Source organism: Lepisosteus oculatus, chromosome 18 (genome assembly GCF_040954835.1).
Source record: "Lepisosteus oculatus isolate fLepOcu1 chromosome 18, fLepOcu1.hap2, whole genome shotgun sequence".
NCBI lineage: Eukaryota > Metazoa > Chordata > Actinopteri > Semionotiformes > Lepisosteidae > Lepisosteus > Lepisosteus oculatus.
Window position 1 is genome coordinate 20,321,607 of NC_090713.1, and position 26,454 is coordinate 20,348,060.

A 26,454-nucleotide genomic window follows, 5' to 3' on the forward strand; every position below is an offset into this window, starting at 1 on the left:
CTTCCGAAACCCTAGAAATACCCGCGTGGTCCCCCTCACGGACGTCTTTTGACATCCCTCCTGCTCCCCCAAATCCACCTCTGCAGCTGCCCCTGGGTCACCCCTCACTCCGCAAGGGGGGGTGGGGGGGTCCCCCAGCCTCCTCGTCCCCCCCGACCAGGAGCTCCGCCCTCGGCCCAAGCCGGTTCAGCCACGCTCCGGAATCCCTCTCCCGAATTCCCGGGGCGGTGTTATTCCAAGTCCATTTGAGAAAGTGAGCATGGCCTTCCGTCCGGATGAAGGGCGTCCACAGCCGCAGTGCTCCTGGGAAGAAGCTGGGCTCGTGACAGGGCGTCCAGGTGCTTTCTCCTGCCCTCGGGAGAGTATTCCTCTCGCTTGATGCCTACTCCACGCTGCCCACAGTGCTGGGCTGTTCACCTGTTCCGCTGGGTGCAAAAGTTTGCTGATTCGATGTGGGGTCCCATCGGGCGTCGATTTGGTCCAGATTGACAGGCTCTGCAGGCGCCGTGGTCACCCAAAGGCACACACACGAAGGGAAGGACTTTAAGGGACGCACAGGCAGAGCAGCGACTTAAGGGACACGAACGCAACTCTGTCATCCCACCTCCCCCCCCATCTACAACCATGGGCAAGTCCTTGAAGACCCCCCCCGGCTCGGTCCTGTGCCCAGCAGACCCCGGGGGTCCTCATCATCTCGCAACCTTCATCGGGCTCCTGGGCTGTCTCCTTCAGGAAGACGGGTTCGCTGTCCACAGCGTCCGCAGTGTCTGCAGCGTCCACAACATCCACAGCATCCACAACATCCACAGTGTCCACAACGTCCATAGCATCCATGGCGTCCACAGCGTCCACAACATTCATAGCATCCACAGCATCCCCAACATCCACAGCATCCGCGGCGTCCACAACATCCACAGTATCCACAACATCCATAGCATCCATGGCGTCCACAGCGTCCAGAACTTCCAGAGCGTCCACCAAATCCATAGCATCCATGGCGTCCACAGCGTCCACAACATTCATAGCGTCCACAACATCCATAGCATCCACAGCGTCCACAACATCCACAGCGTCCACAGTGACCACAGCTTCCACACTGCGACACCAATAGGAGGAAATCGAGCTTTGTTCCAGAATCAGGCTGGCCAACGAGGAGTGTGAAGACGTTTTATGATTACGAGTTCAATTGAACAGAGCCCCCTCTGTGCATGGACTTCAATACCCGCGTGTGCATGCAGATTAATCTGCTCAAGTGCACCTACTTTAATACCTTCGTTCATATTGCACGCTCCAGCCTCCAGAATCATTTCTCGAGTCCACTGGCGGCTTTCAGTTATGTCTTTTTTTCTCAGTGATGTCATTTTATTTGGACCGTGCTGGAGGTTGCAGCACTTGATGGTTACATTGCAACCCCTGGGGGTGAATAAATGATTCTGTGAACTGAACTGAATTCTGGCAGGTTAGAGAAACCAGCTCTCGGCAGCTCTGGTCACAGATGGCGATTTTCAAACCCCCCAACTCTTGTGGACAATTAAAAATAAAAGGGGCAGACCAGGGACACCCCACAGAGGACACACCTAAGTAGACGGGCCTGTAAAACCGAGAACAGGAGGTGCTTCTTTACACAAAGGGCTGTGGGAGCATGGAACAAACGGAACACACAGGACCCAGGCTGGGCTGCGGCGTGATCGTGGGCCGTGAGCAACCCCATGGGCCAGACCACCCCCCACCCCCCCTCACCTGCGTGACGCTGTCCCTCATGGTGGGCGAGCGCTGCTTGCGGGTCGTGGTGGTGGCCATGGTGGTGGTGGTCTCCATGATGGTGGTGGACATGTCGGCCAGGGGGGTGGTGGAGGTGGTCTCGGTGGTCAGGACGGAGGGCACGTCCCCCACCAGCCGCAGGTTCCCCTCCGCCTGCACGTTGGGGTCCCCCTCGGCCGCCAGCTTCAGCACCTGCAGCCCGTTGTAATAGAGGCCCGAGATCTGGCCCTGGAAGGGCCGCCCCCTGTCGCGCCCCCCGATCTTGATGGACGCCTGGCTGTTGAAGATGGTCAGCTGCCGGCCTGCAGAACAGGAGGCGTAGAGGAAGGGCAGGGGGGGGGAGAGAGAGAGAGAGAGAGAGAGAGGCAGGTATCAGTTTTTGCGTCAGCCTGTTTGCAAAGCATCGCCGCGCAGGGCAGCATCGGGGCCTCTCCCAGCATGCTCTTCTCCTTCGGTCACAGGCACAGATTCGGGCTCCAGCGGAGGCCTTGGGACCTTGGGTCCTGGATCGGCCCGTTCAGCTGTTAAAGACGGGACGGGCCCACAAGAACAGGCTCGATCATCTGCTCCCTGCGGGCTGGAGAGAGAGACCAGCGTGGGAGGACCCGGATGCTGCTCTTTGCCCAAGTCACGCTTCAGTTTGCTAAGAGGGCGTTGGTATTGTGCGTGATCCGTGATCCCTGGCACTCTCCCAGTCTGACTCGCTCTCTCTCTCTCTCTGCGGTATGGTTTACTGAAAAGCCACTGCTCGCTGCCTTAAAGGTCAGGCAATGGGCAAAAAGCAGCAGTTCCTCGACTTGTGCAAGAGTTTGGGTCTGAAGCCCCTGCAGAAGTCTTGAGCCAGATGGACGCCTGTCTGTGACAGTCCTGAATGAACTGTGTCAGTCCTGAACGAACTGGCAGAAGTCTGAGCTAACTGTGTCAGTCCTGAACGAACTGGCTGAACTCTGAACGAACTGTGACATTCCTGAATGAACTGTGTCAGTCCTGAACGAACTGGCTGAACTCTGAACGAACTGTGTCAGTCCTGAACGAACTGGCTGAAGTCTGAGCTAACTGTGTCAGTCCTGAACGAACTGGCTGAACTCTGAACGAACTGTGACATTCCTGAATGAACTGTGTTCAGTCCTGAACGAACTGGCTGAACTCTGAACGAACTGTGTCAGTCCTGAATGAACTGGCTGAAGTCTGAGCTCACTGTGTCAGCCCTGAACGAACTGGCTGAACTCTGAACAAACTGTGTCAGTCCTGAACGAACTGGCTGAACTCTGAACGAACTGTGTCAGCCCTGAAAGAACTGGCTGAACTCTGAACAAACTGTGTCAGCCCTGAACGAACTGGCTGAACTCTGAACGAACTGTGACATTCCTGAATGAACTGTGTCAGTCCTGAACGAACTGGCTGAGCTCTGAACCAACTGTGTCAGTCCTGAATGAACTGGCTGAAGTCTGAACTCACTGTGTCAGCCCTGAACGAACTGGCTGAACTCTGAACAAACTGTGTCAGTCCTGAACGAACTGGCTGAACTCTGAACGAACTGTGTCAGCCCTGAAAGAACTGGCTGAACTCTGAACGAACTGTGTCAGCCCTGAACGAACTGGCTGAGCTCTGAACCAACTGTGTCAGTCCTGAACGAACTGGCTGAAGTCTGAACGAACTGTGTCAGCCCTGAACGAACTGGCTGAACTCTGAACAAACTGTGTCAGTCCTGAACGAACTGGCTGAACTCTGAACGAACTGTGTCAGCCCTGAAAGAACTGGCTGAACTCTGAACAAACTGTGTCAGCCCTGAACGAACTGTCAGTCCTGAACGAACTAGCTGAACTCTGAACAAACTGTGTCAGCCCTGAACGAACCGTGTCAGTCCTGAACGAACTGGCTGAGCTCTGAACGAACTGTGTCAGTCCTGAACGAACTGGCTGAACTCTGAACGAACTGTGTCAGTCCTGAACGAACTGGCTGAACTCTGAATGAACTGTGTCAGTCCTGAACGAACTGGGACAAACCTGCACAAACTATGTCAGTCCTGAACGAACTGGCTGAACTCTGAACGAACTGTGTCAGCCCTGAACGAACTGGCTGAACTCTGAACGAACTGTGTCAGTCCTGAACGAACTGGGACAAACCTGCACGAACTATGTCAGTCCTGAATGAACTGGCTGAACTCTGAACGAACTGTATCAGTCCTGAACGAACTGGCTGAGCTCTGAACGAACTGTGTCAGCCCTGAACGAACTGGCTGAACTCTGAACGAACTGGCTGAACTCTGAACGAACTGTATCAGTCCTGAACGAACTGGCTGAACTCTGAACGGACTGTGTGAACTGTGTCAACCCTGAACGAACTGTCTAAACCCTGAACAAACTGGGTCAGCCCTGAACAACCTAATTCCAATCTGAATGCCCTGGCTAAACCCTTAATGAACTGGATCGACCCTGAACGCCCTGGCTCAACTCTGAATGAACTGGATGAAATCAATCAGATTTCAAACCAAATAAACCCTAATGAGCTGGCCGTCGTCTTGAAACCCCTCTGGTCAGCCGGGACTGGGCAGAGACTTCTTCTGCAGCTCCACGTACAGGCTAGGCGATAAGGGTGCCCGCTTTGTCAAATAAGAACGTTCAACGGGCATCAGGAAATTTGCCCCTGTCCTGCCTGGTGAAGCAAGCAGACGCCCAAACTCCAGACCTCCCTAGCCAAGGTACGAGAAACGGACCAGTAGGGACGGACAGGATTCATCCCTATGCCTGGGGGCCCTTCCGTTCTTTCCCGATTTGGCATCTGGGATGCGGTTGTGGATTCTGTAAATGCTGCTCAGCCGAGTTCAGCAGAGAGAGAGAGAGTGAGACACTGGGACTGCACCAGCAGACCTGGATGGAAAGCACACCAGCCAACAGAGATACGGACACACCCACACACAATCACACCACCTTTCTAAGAGCACACTCGGGCTTGGCACTGGGCTTCCCCTAGTCCAGACACTGGGTCGGGGGGCACGCTCTGGACACAGGGGAGCTGGGTGACCCTGGCGAGCAGAGACGGGCTGCTCATCGATCGTGTTGGGCGTGGCTGGGGCTGTGGCCGAGCTAGCGAGCGCAGAACAGAACGGTGTGTTCGTGCGCTTGGGAGTGTCACAGGAAGACACGCCACTGCGGGATCTGACCGGGATCCCGGGATTGGACGCTGGAAAGTGTTGGATTAGGGAAAGAGTGGGGTGAGGGGGGTCTGGTTTGCAAGGGGGGTGTCCTAGGGTATCTCCTGCGCTTGTTAAGAAAACATAAGGATCAAACCTTGGGAAAACAGACTTCTAAGCTTCAGTAACAGGATGTGGACGGAGGAAACATAAAAGCGTCGCACTGCACCCGGTAGCAATACGTGGTGCAACATCTATATCCTTCCCCCCTCTTCTTTAAATCTTTTGAAGCAGCAGAATGGAACAAATGGAAACAACTGTTCTTTTGTGCACGGAGAACACAGAAAAGACCAGGTGATGGGTACTCATATGGGGCTCATTCAGAAAAGATCTCTCCAGGTATTTCAACAACAACTGGCACAGTGCAGCCAGTTTCTTGATGACTTTCTCTGCCTGGTTAAAGGAACGGTCCTCTAACTCTTACTCCATTCCCAAACAGCACATTGCTAGCTTTGGAGCAATCCCTTTGGGCAGGCAGAGCTGGACACTGGGCTGGGCTGAACACCATGCATGCCAGTAAGGATATAGCGCTTGCATCTGCTCGTTTACATCGAGAAACCCCTACAGCTGCAAAAGGGTATCGGTGCACAGCCAGATAGGTGGGCTTGAAGACACAGAACACGTTATAGGTATAGGATGGGGGTGAGGAGACAGGAGGAGAGATGGAGAGAGAGGAGAGGAGTGAGGAGACAGGAGGAGAGATGGAGAGAGAGGAGAGGAGTGCAGGGAGTGAGGAGACAGGAGGAGAGATGGAGAGAGAGGAGAGGAGTGCAGGGAGTGAGGAGGAGAGATGGAGAGAGAGGAGAGGAGTCCAGGGAGTGAGGAGACAGGAGGAGAGATGGAGAGGAGTCCAGGGAGTGAGGAAGAGAGATGGAGAGAGAGGAGAGGAGTGCAGGGAGTGAGGAGACAGGAGGAGAGATGGAGAGAGAGGAGAGGAGAGGAGAGGAGTGAGGAGACAGGAGGAGAGATGGAGAGAGAGGAGAGGACTCCAGGGAGTGTGGAGACAGGAGGAGAGATGGAGAGAGAGGAGAGGAGTGCAGGGAGTGAGGAGACAGGAGGAGAGACGGAGAGAGAGGAGAGGAGTGAGGAGACAGGAGGAGAGATGGAGAGAGAGGAGAGGAGTCCAGGGAGTGAGGAGGAGAGATGGAGAGAGAGGAGAGGAGTGAAGAGACAGGAGGAGAGACGGAGAAAGAGGAGAGGAGTCCAGGGAGTGGGACAGTAAGACACAGAGTCTGCTTGTCTGAGAGAGCTGGAGAACGAGACAGGGGGTATATTGGAACAGATTTGGCCAAATACAAAGTATTCGATATTTTGTATAAGATTAAGACGCATTTTGATCACAGCTGGCAGGACTGGGAGATCACAGCGGCCACACTCCTGTGGCTACCGAGGAAACACTCAGACGTGCCCCCCCCCCTCCCAGCCCAGTTTTCAGAAGCGAATCTGAAATATCGCAGTTATTTTACAGCCCGCGCTGAGAGAGAGAGAGAGAGACGCGCGATTGGGCTTGCTAGAAATTGCCTGCTCGGAATCTGCGCGCCGACAGAGAGGCGGCTCTCTCACACAGGAGAAAGAAAGTGATTAGCGAGCGCCGGGCTGGAGTGGGAAACATTTATTGAGAACAACAGACGCGCTAGGGAACCGTGCTCCGGCGCTCGGTGTCCCGGCCACTCCAGAGCGCAGCGCCGCGATGGGATTCAGCAGCAGGTGCTTAAGACTGAACACGAAAATAGAGTTGTTGTTTTTTTTTTCTTCCCCCTAGGCGAGACAGAGCCAGCCAAAGTGTTTCTGTTCCGATCAGCAATTACCCTGCAGCGTTGGGGATTGGGCCAATGGAACCTCTCTATAGAATGATAAAGAAAAGAAATTTAAAATGCATAGGCTGCTGTTTCTTCTCTTCTTCGGCGCCCAGGCGGCTGTGCGCGTTTTTTCTAATGAATCGAGTCTCCTCGTTTGGCGTATTGATCGCTTTTTGCTCTGCTTACAAGTATCGGAGTTTCCTGCAAGGACCGGGCATGTATCTGTGAGCCACACGGCGCCCCCTTGTGGAGGACTGTTTGCACTGCACGGGGCTCGTGGTGGTCAAATGAACTGCGTCCGTCTTGGGGAATTTGGGGGGGTTGGAAGGGGGCTTCGGTAAGCTCAGCCTCTCTTGGAGAACAAGGTCTGCAGCTCTGATCCAAAATTCGGGATTCGGGATTTCGGATTGAAAGAAGCTCCTACTTACTGCACGTTTCCTTCGCATTAAAACAGCTGGCGTTTCCCTCTTAACACCATGCAGAGGAATTATAATAATAATAATAATAATTGCTTACACTTATATAGCGCTTTTCTGGACACTCCACTCAAAGCGCTTTACAGGTAATGGGGATCCCCTCCAGCACCACCAGTGTGCAGCCCCACCTGGATGATGCGACGGCAGCCATAGTGCGCCAGAACGCTCCCCACACCCCAGCTCTCAGTGGGGAGGAGAGCAGAGTAATGTAGCCAATTCATAGAGGGGGGTTATTAGGAGGCCATGATTAGTAAGGGCCAATTGGAAATTTGGCCAGGACACCGGGGTTACACCCCTACTCTTTTCGAGAAGCACCCTGGGATTTTTAATGACCACAGAGAGTCAGGACCTCGGTTTTACGTCTCATCCGAAGGACGGCGCCTGTTTACAGTATAGTGTCCCCGTCACTATACTGGGGCATTAGGACCCACATGGACTGCAGGGTGAGCGCCCCCTGCTGGCCCCACTAACACCTCTTCCAGCAGCAACCTTAGTTTTTCCCAGGAGGTCTCCCATCCAGGTACTGACCAGGCTCACACCTGCTTAGCTTCAGTGGGTTGCCAGTTGTGAGTTGCAGGGTGATATGGCTGCTGGCACAGCAGAATTAGCCTGTAAGAGACTGTTCTGAACAGCTTCCAAAGACAAGCGTTAGCCTGTTAATAACGGGGTAAGAGCAGCTAAGCAGTGCTCTTGAAGAGTTCTTTCAATCAACTATCACTGTGATCAGGCGCCCAGATCCGCCAAATTATTTTCACGGGGAGGAAACTGAAAGTTAGGCCTGGGCCATATACAAAACGTGGGGGGGGAATCTTTTTCCTCCTGGATCGGACCTTCAGGGCAGCTGAAGGGTCTGGACGGCGGCTCCTCAACATGGGGAGGGGGCTCAATCAAGTCCACGCGTAGTGTAGATGGCTTTCAGAGTAATTAAAAGCTTGGACACTAGAGCGCTAACCACATCACCCCCCTCTCCTCTCCTCCAGGAGATAAAAATGCGCCGTCAGCCACCATCCCTGTAACTTAACGAGCCCAGATTGCTGGCCGCCCTTAAACTTTATGGCTCTGCGCAGGCACTGGAGAGATTCACAGAATAAATACGCTGCTTCTGCTTCAAACTGAGCTCTCTCTGTTTCTAGAGCAGGGGCAAGCATTTATTTTAATGCTGGCAATCCTAACCAGGCTAAGGACGGCCAAAATAAAGAGTTTGCTTTGTTTCTTTGACGCTGCAGGCTGCGACTTCAGTGCAAGGAGTGACGGGGGAGGAGATCGGAAGGAGACCCAAGTGGAAATGATGTCAAGATAGGGAAGGCAGGAGGAGAGGAGGCGGGGGTCTGGGGTTATGGCGAGATGGGAAAGGGGAGAGAGGAGTGCATGAGAGGTGGAGAAGAAAAACAGAGTAACAGAAGACACAACTGGCCGTGTCTGCGCCCGTTTGGAAGGACCCCTGTGGCTGATGGAATTCTGGTCTTCTCTGGTCCAAGGGGAACCGATCTGTGGTGCTTCACAAGAACCGAGTTGCGAATCATGCGAATGGGTCCATGATGGGAGTGCCTGCAGACCTGCTGATTCTATCAGACCGTCTGAACTCCTACAGGTGTCCTGCTGATCTTGTCAGACTGTCTGAGTTCCTGCAGGCATCCTACTGATGCTATCAGACTGAGTTCCTGCAGGCGTCCTACTGATTCTATCAGACTGAGTTCCTGCAGGCATCCTACTGATACTATCAGACTGAGTTCCTGCAGGCATCCTACTGATACTATCAGACTGAGCTCCTGCGGGTGTCCTGCTGATCCTGTCAGACTTTCTGAGCTCCTGCAGGTGTCCTGCTGATACTATCAGACTGAGCTCCTGCATGCCCCCTATTGATACAATCATGACTGTCTGAGCTCCTGTAGGTGTTCTACTGATCCTGTCAGACTGCCTGAGCTCTTGCAGGCGTCCTACTGATACTATCAGACTGTCTGGTCTCCTGCAGGTGTCATACTGATACTGTCAGACTGTCTGAGCTCCTACAGGCGTCCTGCTGATACTGTCAGACTGTCTGAGCTCTTGCAGGCGTCCTACTGATACTATCAGACTGTCTGATCTCCTGCAGGTGTCCTACTGATACTGTCAGACTGTCTGAGCTCCTACAGGCGTCCTGCTGATACTCTCAGACTGTCTGAACTCTTGCAGGCGTCCTACTGATACTATCAGACTGTTTGGGCTCCTGCAGGCGTCCTGCTGATACTATCAGACTGTCTGAGCTCCTACAGGTGTCCTGCTGATACTTTCAGACTGTCTGAACTCTTGCAGGCGTCCTACTGATACTATCAGACTGTTTGGGCTCCTGCAGGCGTCCTGCTGATACTATCAGACTGTCTGAGCTCCTACAGGCGTCCTACTGATACTATCAGACTGTCTGAGCTCCTGCAGGCGTCCTACTGATACTGTCAGACTGTCTGATCTCCTGCAGGCGTCCTGCTGATACTGTCAGACTGTCTGGGCTGCTACAGGTGTCCTGCAGGTGACGGAAGAGCAGGCCTCCACAGGCTCTGCAATCGGAAGGCCACTAACCGGTATTTGGGCACGTGTGTGTGTGTGTGTGTGTGTGTGTGTGTGTGTGTGTGTGTGTGTGTGTGTGTGTGTGTGTGTGTGTGTGATGACTGCAACTGTCTGCAATGAGAAGGCTGCCGACAAGGACGTGTTTTTTTGCATGTTTGCACGCACGCGTGTGGGGGTGTGTGTGCACTCAGGGGAAACCCAGTGTCTGTAACACTCCGTCAATGCCTGGAGCAGTTTTTATCAGGACCCACTTGTCAATGAGATTGGGCCAGCGCATAATGTGAAGCTGGGCCACTTACTAGAGCTGAGAGAACTCTCTCGAGATCTTACCCATAATCTAACCACCCTGCTAACCACTCTCTCTTCAGACCCCAGCAGAAATACCGAGGTCAAAGCTCCCCAGATCTTTACTGGTCCCCCTTTCTGACATGACTGCCAAATACGCTGGACCCCAAATCGTCGATGGGTGTGGTCCTCATAAAGAAGCTAGACCAGGAGTTATGCTAATGAGCGCCCCGCCCCCTTGCCTCAGCCAATCAACTGGGAGGAAGGGAACTCCTTAACATTTTTTGGGGTGCTAAAACGCAAACAGATAACAAATTCGCACACGTATGCACACAACAAGACAGCCCTGTAAAACAGAAATCAAGTCTATCCGTAAGATGAAAAAGGACCACAGGCGTAACAATAAACGTTAAAGGGACCATTTTCTTTTAATTGGAATCCCAATTTGTCTGAAAAGCGTAAAAAACAATTATTCAAAAAACACAAAGCGAGAAGAAACATGGTTTTTACTACCATTTTGATTCATTTTTAACGGATAACTTTATAGAGTTGCGCATGCTTTTTTAACCCTCTGAGTTTCAGCCTGTTTTGTTTTCTTGCTCTTCACTTTATTAAAAGAGTTAACAATTAGTTAAGCTGTTTAGCATCTTGTTTATTTCGGGCGTTTTTGGTTTTGTTTGGTTATCCTGGTCTCTCTCCAGAATGGACAGTATGATTGTGGTTTAGACCCAATTCCCCTAGCTTTTGTTAGCATTTTGTTTACAAAACTCCGTACTAATTTTGTTTCCTGTGGGTGGGGGGTCAGGACTGGATGGGAGGGGGTCCCCAATCTTATGTGAAGGGGGGGAGGGCAAACGCTTGAAATGTTGGGGAACTAATTGAGCTGTATGTTTTGGAAAGCAGGTGCAAAAAGCAGAGTATATGAAAGGAAAGAAAAAGGGGGTTCATTGGCGTCACACGACACAACTACAGGCATTTCTCTGGCTGCAGGTGAAACCAGGGTACAGGACAGACGGCTACACAATGTACCAGTGAGCCCGAGCCTATCCCAGCAAGCAACGGGCACAAGGCAGGGTACGCCCTGGACAGGACGCCAGTCCATCACAGGGCACACACACACTCACACCGGGGTCAGTTTCCCCAGAAGCCAGTTCACCTCCCAGCATGTCGCTGGACTGTGGGAGGCAACCCACACGAGCACAGAGGGAACATGCAAACTCCACGCAGACAGCAACCCCAGTTGGAGTTGGAGCCAGGGCCCCAGTGCTCTCCACTGCCCCAGTGTGTCCCCAGTGAGTCTCTCCCAGTAGAGCTTCACTGGGTTTGGGACCCTTCAATAACCTTGACCTGCACCTCCATATTTTTAAAAGCAGTGCAGGATATGAAGATGTGGACAAGTGTGTACAAATGTTAACATTTTAACATTTTTACATTAAAAGCCAGGGGGTTGAAGCACTGGTGAACTGGCGCTGGGTATACCTGCACTGTCCCACAGTTCTCTCCCTAAAGCCAAGACTAGCTTTTCCCTCTGATCTCTGGAACCAAGCAGGACTTGAATGAAGAATCAGACTGTACCCATTTCACTGGTGAAAGCTTTACAGTCGGCACCCCTGGCATGAATAGGCATCTTTGTCAGGCCCTGTGACTGTGCAAAAGGCCAGATGCACAGGACCCTGGAGTGTCGGCCTGCTCCGTTTTGTGCTCTGTGTTTTCCTCAAGGCCAAGAGGCCTCTGGGACAAACCCACTCACCGCTGGCTTGTTCACCTCGGAGAGCAGGGGAAACACACTTAGCATTCCACACAAGCGCTCCAGCTGCCTGCGTTAGATTATACAGGGAACAATTCAGGCATGTTCTAAGGGTGCAGATTTACTGCTGATTTGAGGAGAAGGGCGACGAAGCGTGCTGTCTGATGCAGTATTCATGGGGCAGTGCTGCATATTGTGTGCGTCAGGAGAATTCTGCCAGCTTGCAGAAGAGAGGAGCTGGTGTGTGTGTGCGCGGGTTTGGAGGCCCACCTGACTTGGCTTTTGCTGTAACGTACGAGTGAGATTCTGGAGGCTAAAACTTTCAGATTCAGCAATTAACGTCCCACTCAAACGGGATTTTAAACAGAATCCTCCGAAGTCTCATCTAATTTGCGGAAAGGCTCCCGCAGGATCCTGCGAGATGGAGTTTCAGGAGCCAGAGGCTGCGACTGCGACTCTCCCTGACCCAGTCTCTGCCACCACTGCTGCCAGTCTGGGAGTTCGTGGGAGTCGAGACCAAGCTGGCCCAGTCATGCTTTTGAAGCCCAAACCCGGCTTCCCCCCCCCCCCGATCAGAACACGGAGCCCTCCTTTACACAAAGGGTGGTGGGAGTATGGAACACACAACCCAGCCCTGTTGCAGAAGCAGACGCCTTGGTGTCAGTCAGGAAATACCTGGAGAAGACAGCGTCTGTTCAATTAAACGTGACCCCAGTGCCTGAGTGTATGAGTAGGGAGCAGTTTTGTGCCAGTAGCCCACTGGACAGCAATCGGGTGATTACATCTTAATCTTCTGTATGGCATCTAGGCTACCAATGTCAACTGTGCAGCGCCTGCTGCACCTTGACTGCATCTTAGAGACAGCAAGTCTTGCGAGCACAAAAAAGATGATTTTGAAGTGTATGTTTGCACTGGTGCAAGAGAGGTGCATCTGAACTGGTAGAGCACGCTGTAAAATCTGTACAGTTGATTTCCACCCATGCAAAGACTTAAAAAATGATGTATTTAAAAACAAGAGGTTAATTCTGACTATATATGAAATTTTCAAAAATATGAAACTAAGAATAATATGAACCACATGCATCTGTGCTGGAGTAATCATAATTATAGCGCAACAGAAACTGGCCACTGTTCCAAAACAATAGACGAGTTCTTTCACTGCAGACAAAGGGCTCTGGTGTTTTCACCCTTCTTGCAGATTATGTGGAGAGGAAGAGTATTTGGGATTCGAAGCCAGAGCAGTCCGACGGGGCTCGACTCGGGCGATAAGCTCTGGTCAATCAAAGGCTTTAGAAATGCAGCTCACAGCTGCGGGCCAGGGGAAACTCAAGAGTTTCCAAATCTTACCCCCCCGGGGGTGGAAAAAAAAGGTTAAAATCTTTTTGCACCTGCTTACTGAAATCTCAGTGGGTGAATTTGCACCGGTGTAATTGAAATCCACCAGCTCTGTGTGTGTCTCAAACTGAACAAGCATCTCTGACTCCTCTGGTGTCTTTGTCCTAATGATTGAATTGCACTAGTCAACCCCAGAGCTGGTGAGATCCTGAAATGGAATGGCTGCCTGCACCCCACACACTGAGACTCCTACTGCTCAGCAGTGCGATCCAGTCCAGGTTTTATGTCACCCCAGCAGGCATGCATCATGGAGCCCAGGAAGCTAAAACTCATACACAACACACTGCTGAGGCGATCCTCTACAACCAGCCTGCTGCCTCTAAAACGTGGCATGGATCAAAGTGCTGATCAACAGGAGTGATGTGCTGCGCTTTCAAAGGTCCGGCATGAATTCAGTAGAGGAGCATTCTCTGCCCCACGTCATGGATAGGAATATAATAATTTGTTTTGATCTCTCTTCTGCATGGCACCTAGACTCAGGTTGTCTCGACAGCTCAGACCACGTCCCTTTGCTTTACAGGAAGCGCTGACTGAGATGGAGAAGACGTGGGATTTGGAGGGAAGGAATGGGACAGTGGGATTCAGATTACCTCCCAGTTTTTTTGGGGGTGCACACCCCACTCCTGCACCCCCCAGACGCCCTTGCCCTCACCCCCCCCCCATTCAGAGCTTCGCCACTGGGAACTCTGGGGATGGTTCGGTTTTCGCTACAGCCCTCGCAGGTTAGGAAATCCAGTTTGTTTTGCTGTTAGGTGGTTAAATTCTGTTTAATTCCTGTTTTTTTTTATTGTTAAATAAAACTTTAACCCTTTGAGTTCATAAATGCCCCTCCCCTCTCTTCCTGTGACACCCCACCTCTTTGTGCTCTCCAGACACAAAGGTGAGTCCCTGTCTACACCACTGTGACCCTTGCCCCCCCCGTGACCTGTGACCTGGAACTAATACTCTGCTCGCTTCTGCTCTGAAGGGTTACAGTGCCCACTGCACAGAATGCCCAGTTTTAACGAGGCAATGATCTTGTCTTGTCACGGTCTTCAGCTTCAGATTGCAAGAAATGTGTTTTAAAACGTCTTAAGGCTGATGTTCTGCGTATTAAAACAGTGCCACGTGGCCTTTTTCTTCATCTGCTAAAATGAAGTTGGATTAAGCCCTTCATGAACTGGTGGCTGGGCTGGAGTTCACTCCTTTTTTTCTCAGGTCAAGACATCTGAGATGTCATGACACCCCTGCCCCTGTAGGGGGCGGTATAGGTTATTTCGGTCGTACTGCCTTTCCTTGTCAGCTGGTACACACAGATGCGACTGGACAGACCGGAGCCTTCAGTGGGGGAAGTACAGCACCCTGATCAAGGAAATAATGGCAGGAGGTGTGCTGGGATATTTACCTCTCGCCCTTGTGAGGATCACGTTAAGAAATGTTAACGAGTTTCTGCACCACAGACGCAACTGGGGACTTCCAGTTTGCAGGAGATGAAGGTTTTCTTTGTCTCTTCCTGCTATCAACAGCCGAATTCTGAAGGGATACATTCCTTTCATTTACTGTTTATCCATTATCAGACACCCCAGGGGGGAGAGCAGGCAGCTTCTGCGTTTACAACAGCATGTTTCCGAGCTCTAAAGGGTAAACACAAATACTGAGGTTTTTTTCCCCGAGAACATTTTCCCTGTGTACGGCTTTCTTTGTTTGTTTTAAAACAAAAAGGATTGTTAAATCTTCTGCTCTCTCCCAGCTCCTACACAGTGGGGTGTAGAGTTGTTAAGACTACAACCCCGCGTGGGAGGAAGAGGGATTTGGCGCTTTTTGCTTTCAGCACAAGGTCTGTTCCTGAAAAGCGCGCCGCTGTCCTCCAGCCTGGGAATGTCACCGGAGGCAGTGAAGCCGCCCGGAGTTATCTCATAAAAAGATACCGTCACGTCCCCCCCCAGCGACCGAGACGGTCTTCCCCACGGCCCCTGGCACAGGCGGCCCGGGCCGAGGCTGTCCTGTCAGCTGGGGCGGGAGACCAGAGGCCAGGCAGAGGGCTGATTCTGCTTCAGCAGCTGCGGACTTGCAGGAGCATTTTTTTATTCTGGTGTAGCTGGTTCTGTTTCTTAAACTGGGCAATCTTCCTTCATATAAGACGTTTTTCCTTCTCCTTCCTTTTGCTCTGAAATACATGTACTTAGCGCTTGTATACCCAGTGGCCTTTCCTGGCTTGGCTCTGCTGTTTCAATGCCTGCCAGTCAAACAGTTCCAGATGTCAAGAGTAGCATCACTGCCTTGCAAACTCATTGCCTGCAGGTCTCAGAAGCTAAGCACTCGGGGCTGGACCTGGTCAGTACTGAGAGGGATAAAAGCACTAAGAAATACTTCAAGGAAAACTGCTGCTGCTGTAGTGGTGCTGGTGCTCTCTAGATCAGAATTAGCTTATAGACCCTTTCTTTGGTGAAGGTTGCTGGTGCTGAATGGCTGCTGTGCGTCTCCCAGGTGGGGGCTGCTGGTGCAGAATGAACACTGTGTGTCTCCCAGGTGGGGCTGCTGGTGCAGAATGATCACTGTGCGTCTCCCAGTTGGGGGCTGCTGGTGCAGAATGATCACTGTGTGTCTCCCAGGTGGGGCTGCTGGTGCAGAATGATCACTGTGTGTCTCCCAGGTGGGGGCTGCTGGTGCTGAATGGCTGCTTTGCGTCTCCCAGGTGGGGGCTGCTGGTGCAGAATGAACACTGTGTGTCTCCCAGGTGGGGCTGCTGGTGCAGAATGAACACTGTGTGTCTCCCAGGTGGAGCTGCTGGTGCAGAATAATCATTGTGCGTCACCCAGGTGGGGTGCTGTACCATTATAAGGAATCAGTGTTGTAGGAAAGCACCAACTGCGCACAGAGAGCACTTGGATGTCCCAGGGGGAGGTACTCTGCCCAGTTCGAGCCCGGCCTGTGGAGTCTCGGCCCACTGTGCTCCGACACACAGAACCGGGCTCAGCTCTGCCAGCTGAGACGCTCTAGTTTTTTATCAGTTGTTCCCATTTGACGTGTATCTGTCCTCCTTCTGCGCCTGAAGCCATCAATTCCTAAATGTCGACTTCCAAAGCATTTTGCTCCAAGCACCCCATTTGTGAACAACAGGCAGACAGTCGTTCGAGGTTAAAAACAGTGCACGAGACGACATGAAGGAGGAAGAGAGATTTTGTTTTCCTTCCCCCCACACAAGGCTCTGGCACCCTGGAGCTGGGCTTGCAGTACTGGCCCTGGACGGACTGGTGGAATGTCTTTCGATCTCTGCTCTTAACGACCCAAATCAGCTCCTTATTGGTCTCGTTATTGGCGACTGGGCAGCTTCTCCTATGTTCTGCAGGTTCTAGTTCTTTAACAAGGCATAGACAACCTGCAGAGAGAGTGCCCCCTACAGGACAGGGGCTGTGGAACCCTACCTTGGACCAAAGAGCTTTGCAATCCATCCTGTTTCCTGTTTCCTGTTTCCTGGCCATGCCCCGCCCCCCCCAAGCCCTCTACTGGTCACATGGTGACATTACCCACAAACCCTGTGTCTTGTGTGGTGATCGGGGAAGAGGAGGGAACAGGCTCAATCCATTTGACCCATTACGTAGAGAGACAAAACAAATAATTAAAGAATCAACCACCTTCAGCAGCCCAAACAGATAGGACTAAACAAGCCATTGGAACATTTAGCACTCAAAGGGTTAAAGCAGGTGAAAGTCCTTTTTTTAAATTTTGGTTCCATTTAGTTTCCGGTAGCGTTTGGTTAAACAACATTTTTGGTGTTAAATCAGTCCCTTTAACTTTTAAAGATTCTCTGGCTGGTTGTTAGTCATTTCGCCCCCCTTTTTCAGATTTGTGGTTAATTAGATTTTTTTTTTAAAGAAACCCAACAAAAGCATAGTTAGAAAGCTTCACAGGGTAAAACAGAAGACACAGGTCAGAAGAGCAGGATGAGGCAGCTGTCTCTATTTACATACAGGAGTTATTAAGGCGGACGAAATTAGCAGGTTAAAGGTCGAAGGTTATGTTAGGCTTATTGGAGGCGTTTAGGTCTGAAGAGGTGCAGCGCCAGTCTCGGGCAAGTGGAGCCCATTTTCTGGGGGGGTACTGCCGTCCCAGGCAGACACGAGGCGGGGGGAGGGCACAATCCAATTGGAATCGTGAGGGCAATGAGTCAGCTCTGGGACTATCCCAGCGTACCCCCTGGACAGCAGCCCTGCAGGGACCTCCAGGGTGACAGGGCTCAGAGCGCCCTCTAGTGGAAAACACAGGGGGCTTGATCGAGATCGGGGGGACTGAGCGTCCTGCCTGTACCGCCACAGACAAGAGAGGTGAAGGTGACACTGTTGGGGATATCTAGCATCTTATCATCTCCCAGCTCTGCTGTTAGTTTGTTGTCTTCTCATTGCAATCTGTGTGTGCTCGAACCGATGCAGTGCTCTGTATCGGTTACAGCAGACTGTAAACTACTTTTTACATTTTTTTTCGCATGATCCTTGCAAAAGGGGGAAAGAGGAGGGGGGGAGTGAGGGCAGACTCCTCTGCCCCGCCCGCCTTCCCTTTCAGCCAATCATCTGGTAGTACATCACAGGCAGCCCCGCCTCAAAGACGAGGATCAGAGCCGATTGGAGGAGAGGCGTGTCCCTCACTCACGGCGTCGTGTGCCTGCAAGCAGCTGCAAGGGAGGCCGCAGGGGGCGCCGCGTGGCCAGGAATACCCTGGCTGACGCACCCCAGCCCCGTCCTTGAGGAATCTTAGCCACAGTCAGGTGACGACATGACCCGGGACTCGAACCCGTGACGCCTGGATCACAGAGCCGAACCTGCGATTGGGCGAGCACGTTAAACTGGTTCAGGCACTCGGGCTGTAGACTCAGGGGGTCAATCCATCCCAGTCCTGCAAGAATTGCTGTACCCTTTTCAGTTTTGACTTGTGCAAGACTGTCCAAACCAATTTCCCTGCTTTCCAAGGGAACAGCTCTCTCAGAGGGACTGCACTGTGCTGGGAAGACTCTAGGCACGCACAGCACAGAAAGCCGGAGTCCGTGTGTACTGGCCTAGTTTCGAGAGGTCAAAGGGCACCAGCTGGGGGACGCCGGGGCCGACAGCACGTCCCTCCTCTCGGTGAGAAACCAGCCTTTCCGATCAACGCGGAAGGGCCGAGCTCCGGGGCGGGGGGGGATCCGAAGGGGTTATGGAAGAGGGGACGGATCACAGGAATTTGGGGGTCCCAGGGCCAAATATCCTGCCGCTCTCGCCCACGGGGGAGGGTGTGGCGCTGCACCTCTTAAAAAAAGATCCTTTGGCTTAATTAAGTGGTTAATTAATTAATTAGTTAATTGACTTTTATTACCTTTGTCGAGTAGCCACTCGTCAACTACCCGACCGAGTCTGTATGGTATTCTTTGTCTAGCAATAGCCAGGCGTTCACTATCATAGTTCCCTTTAAAGAATTTGGAAAGACAGATTCAGAGGTTAACATCTGGAAGGTCAAAGGTTACAAGGTTAAAGAAAGGGCAACAGGTCAAACGTTTAGCAGGTTATTAACTTTAAAAATCAGCTTTATGGTAAAAAAAAAAGTTGTTTTTTTTTTCACTTTTTTTGTGGCTTGGTTTTTAAATGTTTAGTCATTGAACATCAAGCTAGTTACCAGTTTTTTAAGTTGGTTTTGGTTTTGTTTATGAGAAGTTAATTTAAAAATATTTATGGATAAGTTAGAAATTTACTACAGGTTTCGTTTTTAGTAGGCAAAAATAGTCAATTGATTTAAACAGGAAACAGAAAATAAAACTTGCAGAAGTACTAATCAGAATTCTAACAATATAAGAATAAAAATCAAAATGATAACAAATAATAACAGTGATAATTACACTAACATTGGAAATACTATCACATAATTAACTCAGCATTTCAACAAACAGCAATGCATCATTGGACTTGTAGTAGGAAAGGAAGACATTTTCTTGCTCTGATGCAGCCCCACACAAGGCATTCTGGGTAATGTAGTTCCTCCCCAGGTGAAGAAACCATCAGCTCCATTTTCTACCAAGCCGTGCCTACAAATCTGTGCATTCCCAGGCCCCTATGTGCTATGAAATAGTCCACCAGTCTTACCAATCTCCCAGTGTAGAGGCCATAGATCGAATTCCTGAACTCCTGGGGAGTTTCTAGGGTGACTGCATGAGGACAGCGACAGTAGATTAGTGCTCTCTCTGGTGAGACTTTGCAGTGCAGTGCTTCTGACAGATTACGTACCTATAGTCCTCTGAAAACTGAGGGCCAGGGTCTCAGATTTGCCAAAACGCACCGAGGCATGTTGTAACAACCTGATACCTAAGTTATGATCTCCTCCGATAAACCTCTCATCCTCCTCCGGGGCAGAGAACCAGAGGAAATGGTTCAGCTGTCTTGTATTGGACTGTCAAAGCCTCCTGTAATGAGCGTGTTGAGCTTTGAAAACACTGTATTCTCTCTCTCTCTCACGCACACACACACAGAAGCCTGTTTCCACAGCCTTAAGCCCCTCTGCTGGCCTGTGCCTTGGAGGCTCCTTAGTGGAAACAAACAGGAATTTCAACAGCAGAACTGAACTCAGCAGAAGGAGTGAGCTTAATTCGCTATATTAAGTGCAGCAAAAGAAGCACTGTATTTGTATATTGATTTGACTAATAAAAGCTTAAATTGCGGGTTTTAAACCTCCCTGTCCCCCATTTCCAAATCCCCTCTTCCTCTCGAATCCCCTCTCCCTCTCTCCCAGCTCCCTCCTCCTGTCTCTTCCTCTCCCTGTTTCCCATGTCCCTCTCCCTCCTCTCTCCTCTCACTTTCCCTCCTCTCCCCTCTCTCCCTGCTCCTTCTCTCTCTCTCCTCTCTCCCTGCTCCTTCTCTCTCCCTGCTCCTTCTCTCTCTCCTCTCTCCCTGCTCCTTCTCTCTCCTCTCTCCCTGCTCCTTCTCTCTCTCCCCTCTCCCTGCTCCTTCTCTCCCCTCTCCCCGCTCCTTCTCTCTCTCCTCTTTCCCTGCTCCTTCTCTCTCTCCCCTCTCTCCCTGCTCCTTCTCTCTCTCCTCTCTCCCTGCTCCTTCTCTCTCTCCTCTCCCTGCTCCTTCTCTCCCCTCTCTCCCTGCTCCTTCTCTCTCTCCTCTCTCCCTGCTCCTTCTCTCTCTCTCCTCTCTCCCTGCTCCTTCTCTCTCCTCTCTCCCTGCTCCTTCTCTCTCCCCTCTCCCTGCTCCTTCTCTCTCTCCTCTCTCCCTGCTCCTTCTCTCTCCCCTCTCTCTCCCTGCTCCTTCTCTCTCCTCTCTCCCTGCTCCTCTCCCAGCTCCTCTCCCCTCTCTCCCTCTCCCTCTCACACTCACACAGTGACGAGACCAGCCAGCTGCAGGTAACTGAGCACCGGGGAACAGTCAGCTATCTACAGACCTGTGTGCTTAATACAGTGCATGTTGGCACCCAGCGAGTGCTGGCAGGGAGAAGAGATGAGTGAGACAGAGAGAGAGAGATACGCAGGAGGAAAGAAGAGATCGCAGGGGGAGAATTAACGGGAAGGCAGGGATGGAGGGCAGAAAGCCAGCAGTGGAACAGGGAAGGGAAGAGAGGGGGAGACAGGAGGGAGCAGCTGAGTGTGATTAAAGAGCATCTGATCGCTGGGAGAGGGATGTGCTGGGAAGATTCTGTCCAGGGTGCTGGTGTGTGTGTGTGTGCGTGCAGCGAACACGCTCATCAGCATTCAGCGCAGTGCTGATACGAGGCGGAACAGCACACAACACTCTCACAGCCCGGGCCCCAGCAAGGCACAGGGGTGAACTGATGAGAAGCAGATCCACAGCACTAGCCAGCAGCTGGAAGAGCTGTCATCGATTCAAGCAGCGAGAGAGGGCCGTCCTGAATGCATCACAGCCAGAGTACACAGCTGGACAGACAGCTTCACTGCAGCACTGAGGGCAGTGTGGCACTGCTACAGGACAGCACTGAGGGCATCGTGGCCACAAGACAGAGCAGCACCAGGGCAGTGTGGCACTGCTACAGGACAGCACTGAGGGCATCGGGACAGAGCAGCACCAGGGCAGTGTGGCACTGCTACAGGACAGCACTGAGGGCATCGTGGCCACAAGACAGATCAGCACCAGGGCAGTGTGGCACTGCTACAGGACAGCACTGAGGGCATCGTGGCCACAAGACAGAGCAGCACCAGGGCAGTGTGGCACTGGTACAGGACAGCACTGAGGGCATCGGGACAGAGCAGCACCAGGGCAGTGTGGCACTGCTACAGGACAGCACTGAGGGCATCGTGGCCACAAGACAGAGCAGCACCAGGGCAGTGTGGCACTGGTACAGGACAGCACTGAGGGCATCGGGACAGAGCAGCACCAGGGCAGTGTGGCACTGCTACAGGACAGCACTGAGGGCATCGTGGCCACAAGACAGAGCAGCACCAGGGCAGTGTGGCACTGCTACAGGACAGCACTGAGGGCATCGAGACAGAGCAGCACCAGGGCAGTGTGGTACTGCTACAGGACAGCACTGAGGGCATCGGGACAGAGCAGCACCAGGGCAGTGTGGCACTGCTACAGGACAGCACTGAGGGCATCGGGACAGAGCAGCACCAGGGCAGTGTGGCACTGCTTCAGGACAGCACTGAGGGCATCGGGACAGAGCAGCACCAGGGCAGTGTGGCACTGCTACAGGACAGCACTGAGAGCATCGGGACAGAGCAGCACCAGGGCAGTGTGGCACTGCTACAGGACAGCACTGAGGGCATCGGGACAGAGCAGCACCAGGGCAGTGTGGCACTGCTACAGGACAGCACTGAGGGCATCGTGGCCACAAGACAGAGCAGCACCAGGGCAGCGTGGCACTGCTACAGGACAGCACTGAGGGCATCGAGACAGAGCAGCACCAGGGCAGTGTGGCACTGCTACAGGACAGCACTGAGGGCATCGTGGCCACAAGACAGAGCAGCACCAGGGCAGTGTGGCACTGCTACAGGACAGCACTGAGGGCATCGTGGCCACAAGACAGAGCAGCACCAGGGCAGTGTGGCACTGCTACAGGACAGCACTGAGGGCATCGGGACAGAGCAGCACCAGGGCAGTGTGGCACTGCTACAGGACAGCACTGAGGGCATCGGGACAGAGCAGCACCAGGGCAGTGTGGGACTGCTACAGGACAGCACTGAGGGCATCGGGACAGAGCAGCACCAGGGCAGTGTGGCACTGCTACAGGACAGCACTGAGGGCATCGGGACAGAGCAGCACCAGGGCAGTGTGGCACTGCTACAGGACAGCACTGAGGGCATCGGGACAGAGCAGCACCAGGGCAGTGTGGCACTGCTACAGGACAGCACTGAGGGCATCGGGACAGAGCAGCACCAGGGCAGTGTGGCACTGCTACAGGACAGCACTGAGGGCATCGTGGCCACAAGACAGATCAGCACCAGGGCAGTGTGGCACTGCTACAGGACAGCACTGAGGGCATCGGGACAGAGCAGCACCAGGGCAGTGTGGCACTGCTACAGGACAGCACTGAGGGCATCGTGGCCACAAGACAGATCAGCACCAGGGCAGTGTGGCACTGCTACAGGACAGCACTGAGGGCATCGGGACAGAGCAGCACCAGGGCAGTGTGGCACTGCTACAGGACAGCACTGAGGGCATCGGGACAGAGCAGCACCAGGGCAGTGTGGCACTGGTACAGGACAGCACTGAGAGCATCGGGACAGAGCAGCACCAGGGCAGTGTGGCACTGCTACAGGACAGCACTGAGGGCATCGGGACAGAGCAGCACCAGGGCAGTGTGGCACTGCTACAGGACAGCACTGAGGGCATCGTGGCCACAAGACAGAGCAGCAACAGGGCAGTGTGGCACTGCTACAGGACAGCACTGAGAGCATTGGGACAGAGCAGCACCAGGGCAGTGTGGCACTGCTACAGGACAGCACTGAGGGCATCGTGGCCACAAGACAGAGCAGCACCAGGGCAGTGTGGCACTGCTACAGGACAGCACTGAGGGCATCGAGACAGAGCAGCACCAGGGCAGTGTGGCACTGCTACAGGACAGCACTGAGGGCATCGTGGCCACAAGACAGAGCAGCACCAGGGCAGTGTGGCACTGGTACAGGACAGCACTGAGGGCATCGGGACAGAGCAGCACCAGGGCAGTGTGGCACTGCTACAGGACAGCACTGAGGGCATCGTGGCCACAAGACAGAGCAGCACCAGGGCAGTGTGGCACTGGTACAGGACAGCACTGAGGGCATCGGGACAGAGCAGCACCAGGGCAGTGTGGCACTGCTACAGGACAGCACTGAGGGCATCGGGACAGAGCAGCACCAGGGCAGTGTGGCACTGCTACAGGACAGCACTGAGGGCATCGTGGCCACAAGACAGAGCAGCACCAGGGCAGTGTGGCACTGGTACAGGACAGCACTGAGGGCATCGGGACAGAGCAGCACCAGGGCAGTGTGGCACTGCTACAGGACAGCACTGAGGGCATCGGGACAGAGCAGCACCAGGGCAGTGTGGCACTGCTACAGGACAGCACTGAGGGCATCGTGGCCACAAGACAGAGCAGCACCAGGGCAGTGTGGCACTGCTACAGGACAGCACTGAGGGCATCGAGACAGAGCAGCACCAGGGCAGTGTGGCACTGCTACAGGACAGCACTGAGGGCATCGGGACAGAGCAGCACCAGGGCAGTGTGGCACTGCTACAGGACAGCACTGAGAGCATCGGGACAGAGCAGCACCAGGGCAGTGTGGCACTGCTACAGGACAGCACTGAGGGCATCGTGGCACAAGACAGAGCAGCACCAGGGCAGTGTGGCACTGCTACAGGACAGCACTGAGGGCATCGAGACAGAGCAGCACCAGGGCAGTGTGGTACTGCTACAGGACAGCACTGAGGGCATCGGGACAGAGCAGCACCAGGGCAGTGTGGCACTGCTACAGGACAGCACTGAGGGCATCAGGACAGAGCAGCACCAGGGCAGTGTGGCACTGCTACAGGACAGCACATCAGTGTGAATCAGTGGGGGAGGTAGACTCTCAACACAATGCCCACTTAGTGATCACACAGAATTGCTGAAAAAGTTGAATGGACACAAAAAGCCCACAACACACAACGGACAAAGACGCATGGACGAGGGGCAGCATGCGACACATCGCCTCTCTCTGCTGCCATGGCAACAGCACCTGTGAGTGACGCCGGTCTCCAGCCTGCGCTCGCCTGCACCAGACAGAGGAGCAGCTGGACCCTGAGAGGAGACTGGAATCTCGTCAGGGTCCAAGCGTCTGAAATCCCCAAAACGCCACTGACAAGGTCAACCCTATGTGGCTTGGTTCAGGATCCGTTGTGAAACCCGAACCCGAGAACACAAGCGAGAAAACGAGGAGGCTGTGTGACTGAAATGGGAGCGCCTCTGTACGCAAAGGGTGGCTGGTGCGTGGAACAAGCACAGTCCTCGGTCCACAATAACCGCGACGGGCTGATTAGCCTCCTCTTCTGCTTTGTCATGCCTCCGAGGTCCTACTGTGTACGTGATCGATGGAATTAATTAGTTCCTGGCTCGTTAGAGGCCAGGGAGGGTTGGGAGTGCTGAGAAAGCACACAAGCAGGAGAACAACAGAAGGGGGGGCTCTCCCTGCCTGGCTTGGCATGCACCACTGCACACGCACGGCTCGCACCTGACTCGGCCATCGCTCTGGGCTGACCTTGTCGGGACCTACACCCGCAGCACACGGAGTGAGGGGAGAGAGCACACCTCCTACAGGCCCGGGGAGGGGGGAGAGGAGAGAGGAGAGAGGAGAGAGAGAGGAGGAGAGAGGAGAGAGGAGGGAGAGGGAGAGGGAGAGGGAGGAGAGAGGAGAGAGGGAGAGGAGAGAGAGGGGAGAGGGAGAGGAGAGAGAGGGAGAGAGAGGAGAGAGAGAGAGGGTGAGAGAGGAGAGAGAGGGGAGAGGGAGAGGAGAGAGAGGGAGATAGAGGAGAGAGAGGGGAGAGAGAGAGGGTGAGAGAGGAGAGAGAGAGGGGAGAGGGAGAGGGAGAGGAGAGAGAGGGAGAGAGAGGAGAGAGGGAGAGAGAGAGGGTGAGAGAGGAGAGAGAGGGGAGAGGGAGAGGAGAGAGAGGGAGATAGAGGAGAGAGAGGGGAGAGAGAGAGGGTGAGAGAGGAGAGAGAGAGGGGAGAGGGAGAGGAGAGAGAGGGAGAGAGAGGAGAGAGGGGAGAGAGAGAGGGTGAGAGAGGAGAGAGGAGAGAGAGACAGGGAGAGAGGGGAGAGGGGAGAGAGGGAGGGGGAGAGGGAAAGAGGGAGAGAGGAGAGAGGAGAGAGAGAGAGACAGGGGGCGCCCGAGACAACGTGTTGACTTCACGTCCTGACTCTTTTCTTCCTGCCTGCTAGACTCCGGGCTGCTTCTGACAAGGGGGAGAGTCTCCTGTGTTTGCGTTTCCCCTGACACTGGCAAACAGGGACAATAGGCATGCAGACGTCAAGACACTATACTGACTGCTCTCCAGGCGGGACCGAATTCCGTGACTGCAACGTCACTGCCTTGTACCCTGAGCCCGTCGGATAACAGGAAGCAAAGCAGAGACCTCCAAGGAAAAGGAAACCCGGGCTGTGCTGGTGGACCAGTAGGTGGCGCTCCTCCGCCCGGACCACAGATCTAGACCGAAGCTCCCGGGATGGCGACAGGGAGATACCGTGCTGCAGGAGGGGTGGTCTTTCGAATAACAACATCGGAGCACGCGTTGCGCCCCGAATGTGATGTTTTCATAGACACACGCTGAAAAGGGAGTCTTTCTCCCAGTGCATTCCTCCCCGTGTTTAAATCAGATAGCCATCACACCGCTGGGGTCAGCTGCACTAGCCCTGTACAGGACAGGGACTTCATTAGCCACCTTTATAACATAACATAACATCACTTTATCAGCCCTGTGCAATGTCTTGCGTGAGGAATGTGTCTTTCGCAGACCCCAGCTTGCTCTCCAGGAGACACACAGACAGGGAGAGAGAAGCTGGGGGTCAGAGCGCAGGGTCGGCCATTTATACGGCGCCCCTGGGGCAGCTGGGGTGAAGGACCTGGCTCAGGGGCCCGACGGAGTAGGATTCCTCTGCCGGCTGTGGGATTTGAACCAGCAACCTTCAGGCCACAGGCTCAGATCCTGAGCCACAGAGCCACCACTCTGCCAGGCCCCAGTGAGATTTGAACTTGTGACCCCTGGTTTACAAGGCCAGTGCTCCAACCCCTGAGTTATGGGGCCACTTCAATTGCTCCGGCTCCTCCTGTAAACACATCGGCTTAC

At 53.4% G+C, this 26,454-nt stretch overlaps 1 protein-coding gene across 14 annotated transcripts in view; it reads right to left on the minus strand.

The window, feature by feature from the left end:
- LOC107075879 (neurexin-2-like) overlaps positions 1–26,454 on the minus strand; it is a 627,393-nt gene that overhangs the window by 20,581 nt on the left and 580,358 nt on the right. For 9 of the 14 annotated variants that reach the window (XM_069180400.1, XM_069180401.1, XM_069180402.1 and 6 more), the window contains 2 exons: positions 18,523–18,612; positions 1,741–2,063 (listed from right to left, as the gene is read on the minus strand). In XM_069180400.1, the coding sequence (XP_069036501.1) occupies positions 1,741–2,063; positions 18,523–18,612 (413 nt within the window). The remainder of the gene's footprint in view (positions 1–1,740; positions 2,064–18,522; positions 18,613–26,454) is intronic. The other 5 variants (XM_069180406.1, XM_069180405.1, XM_069180404.1 and 2 more) reach the window with 1 other exon arrangement.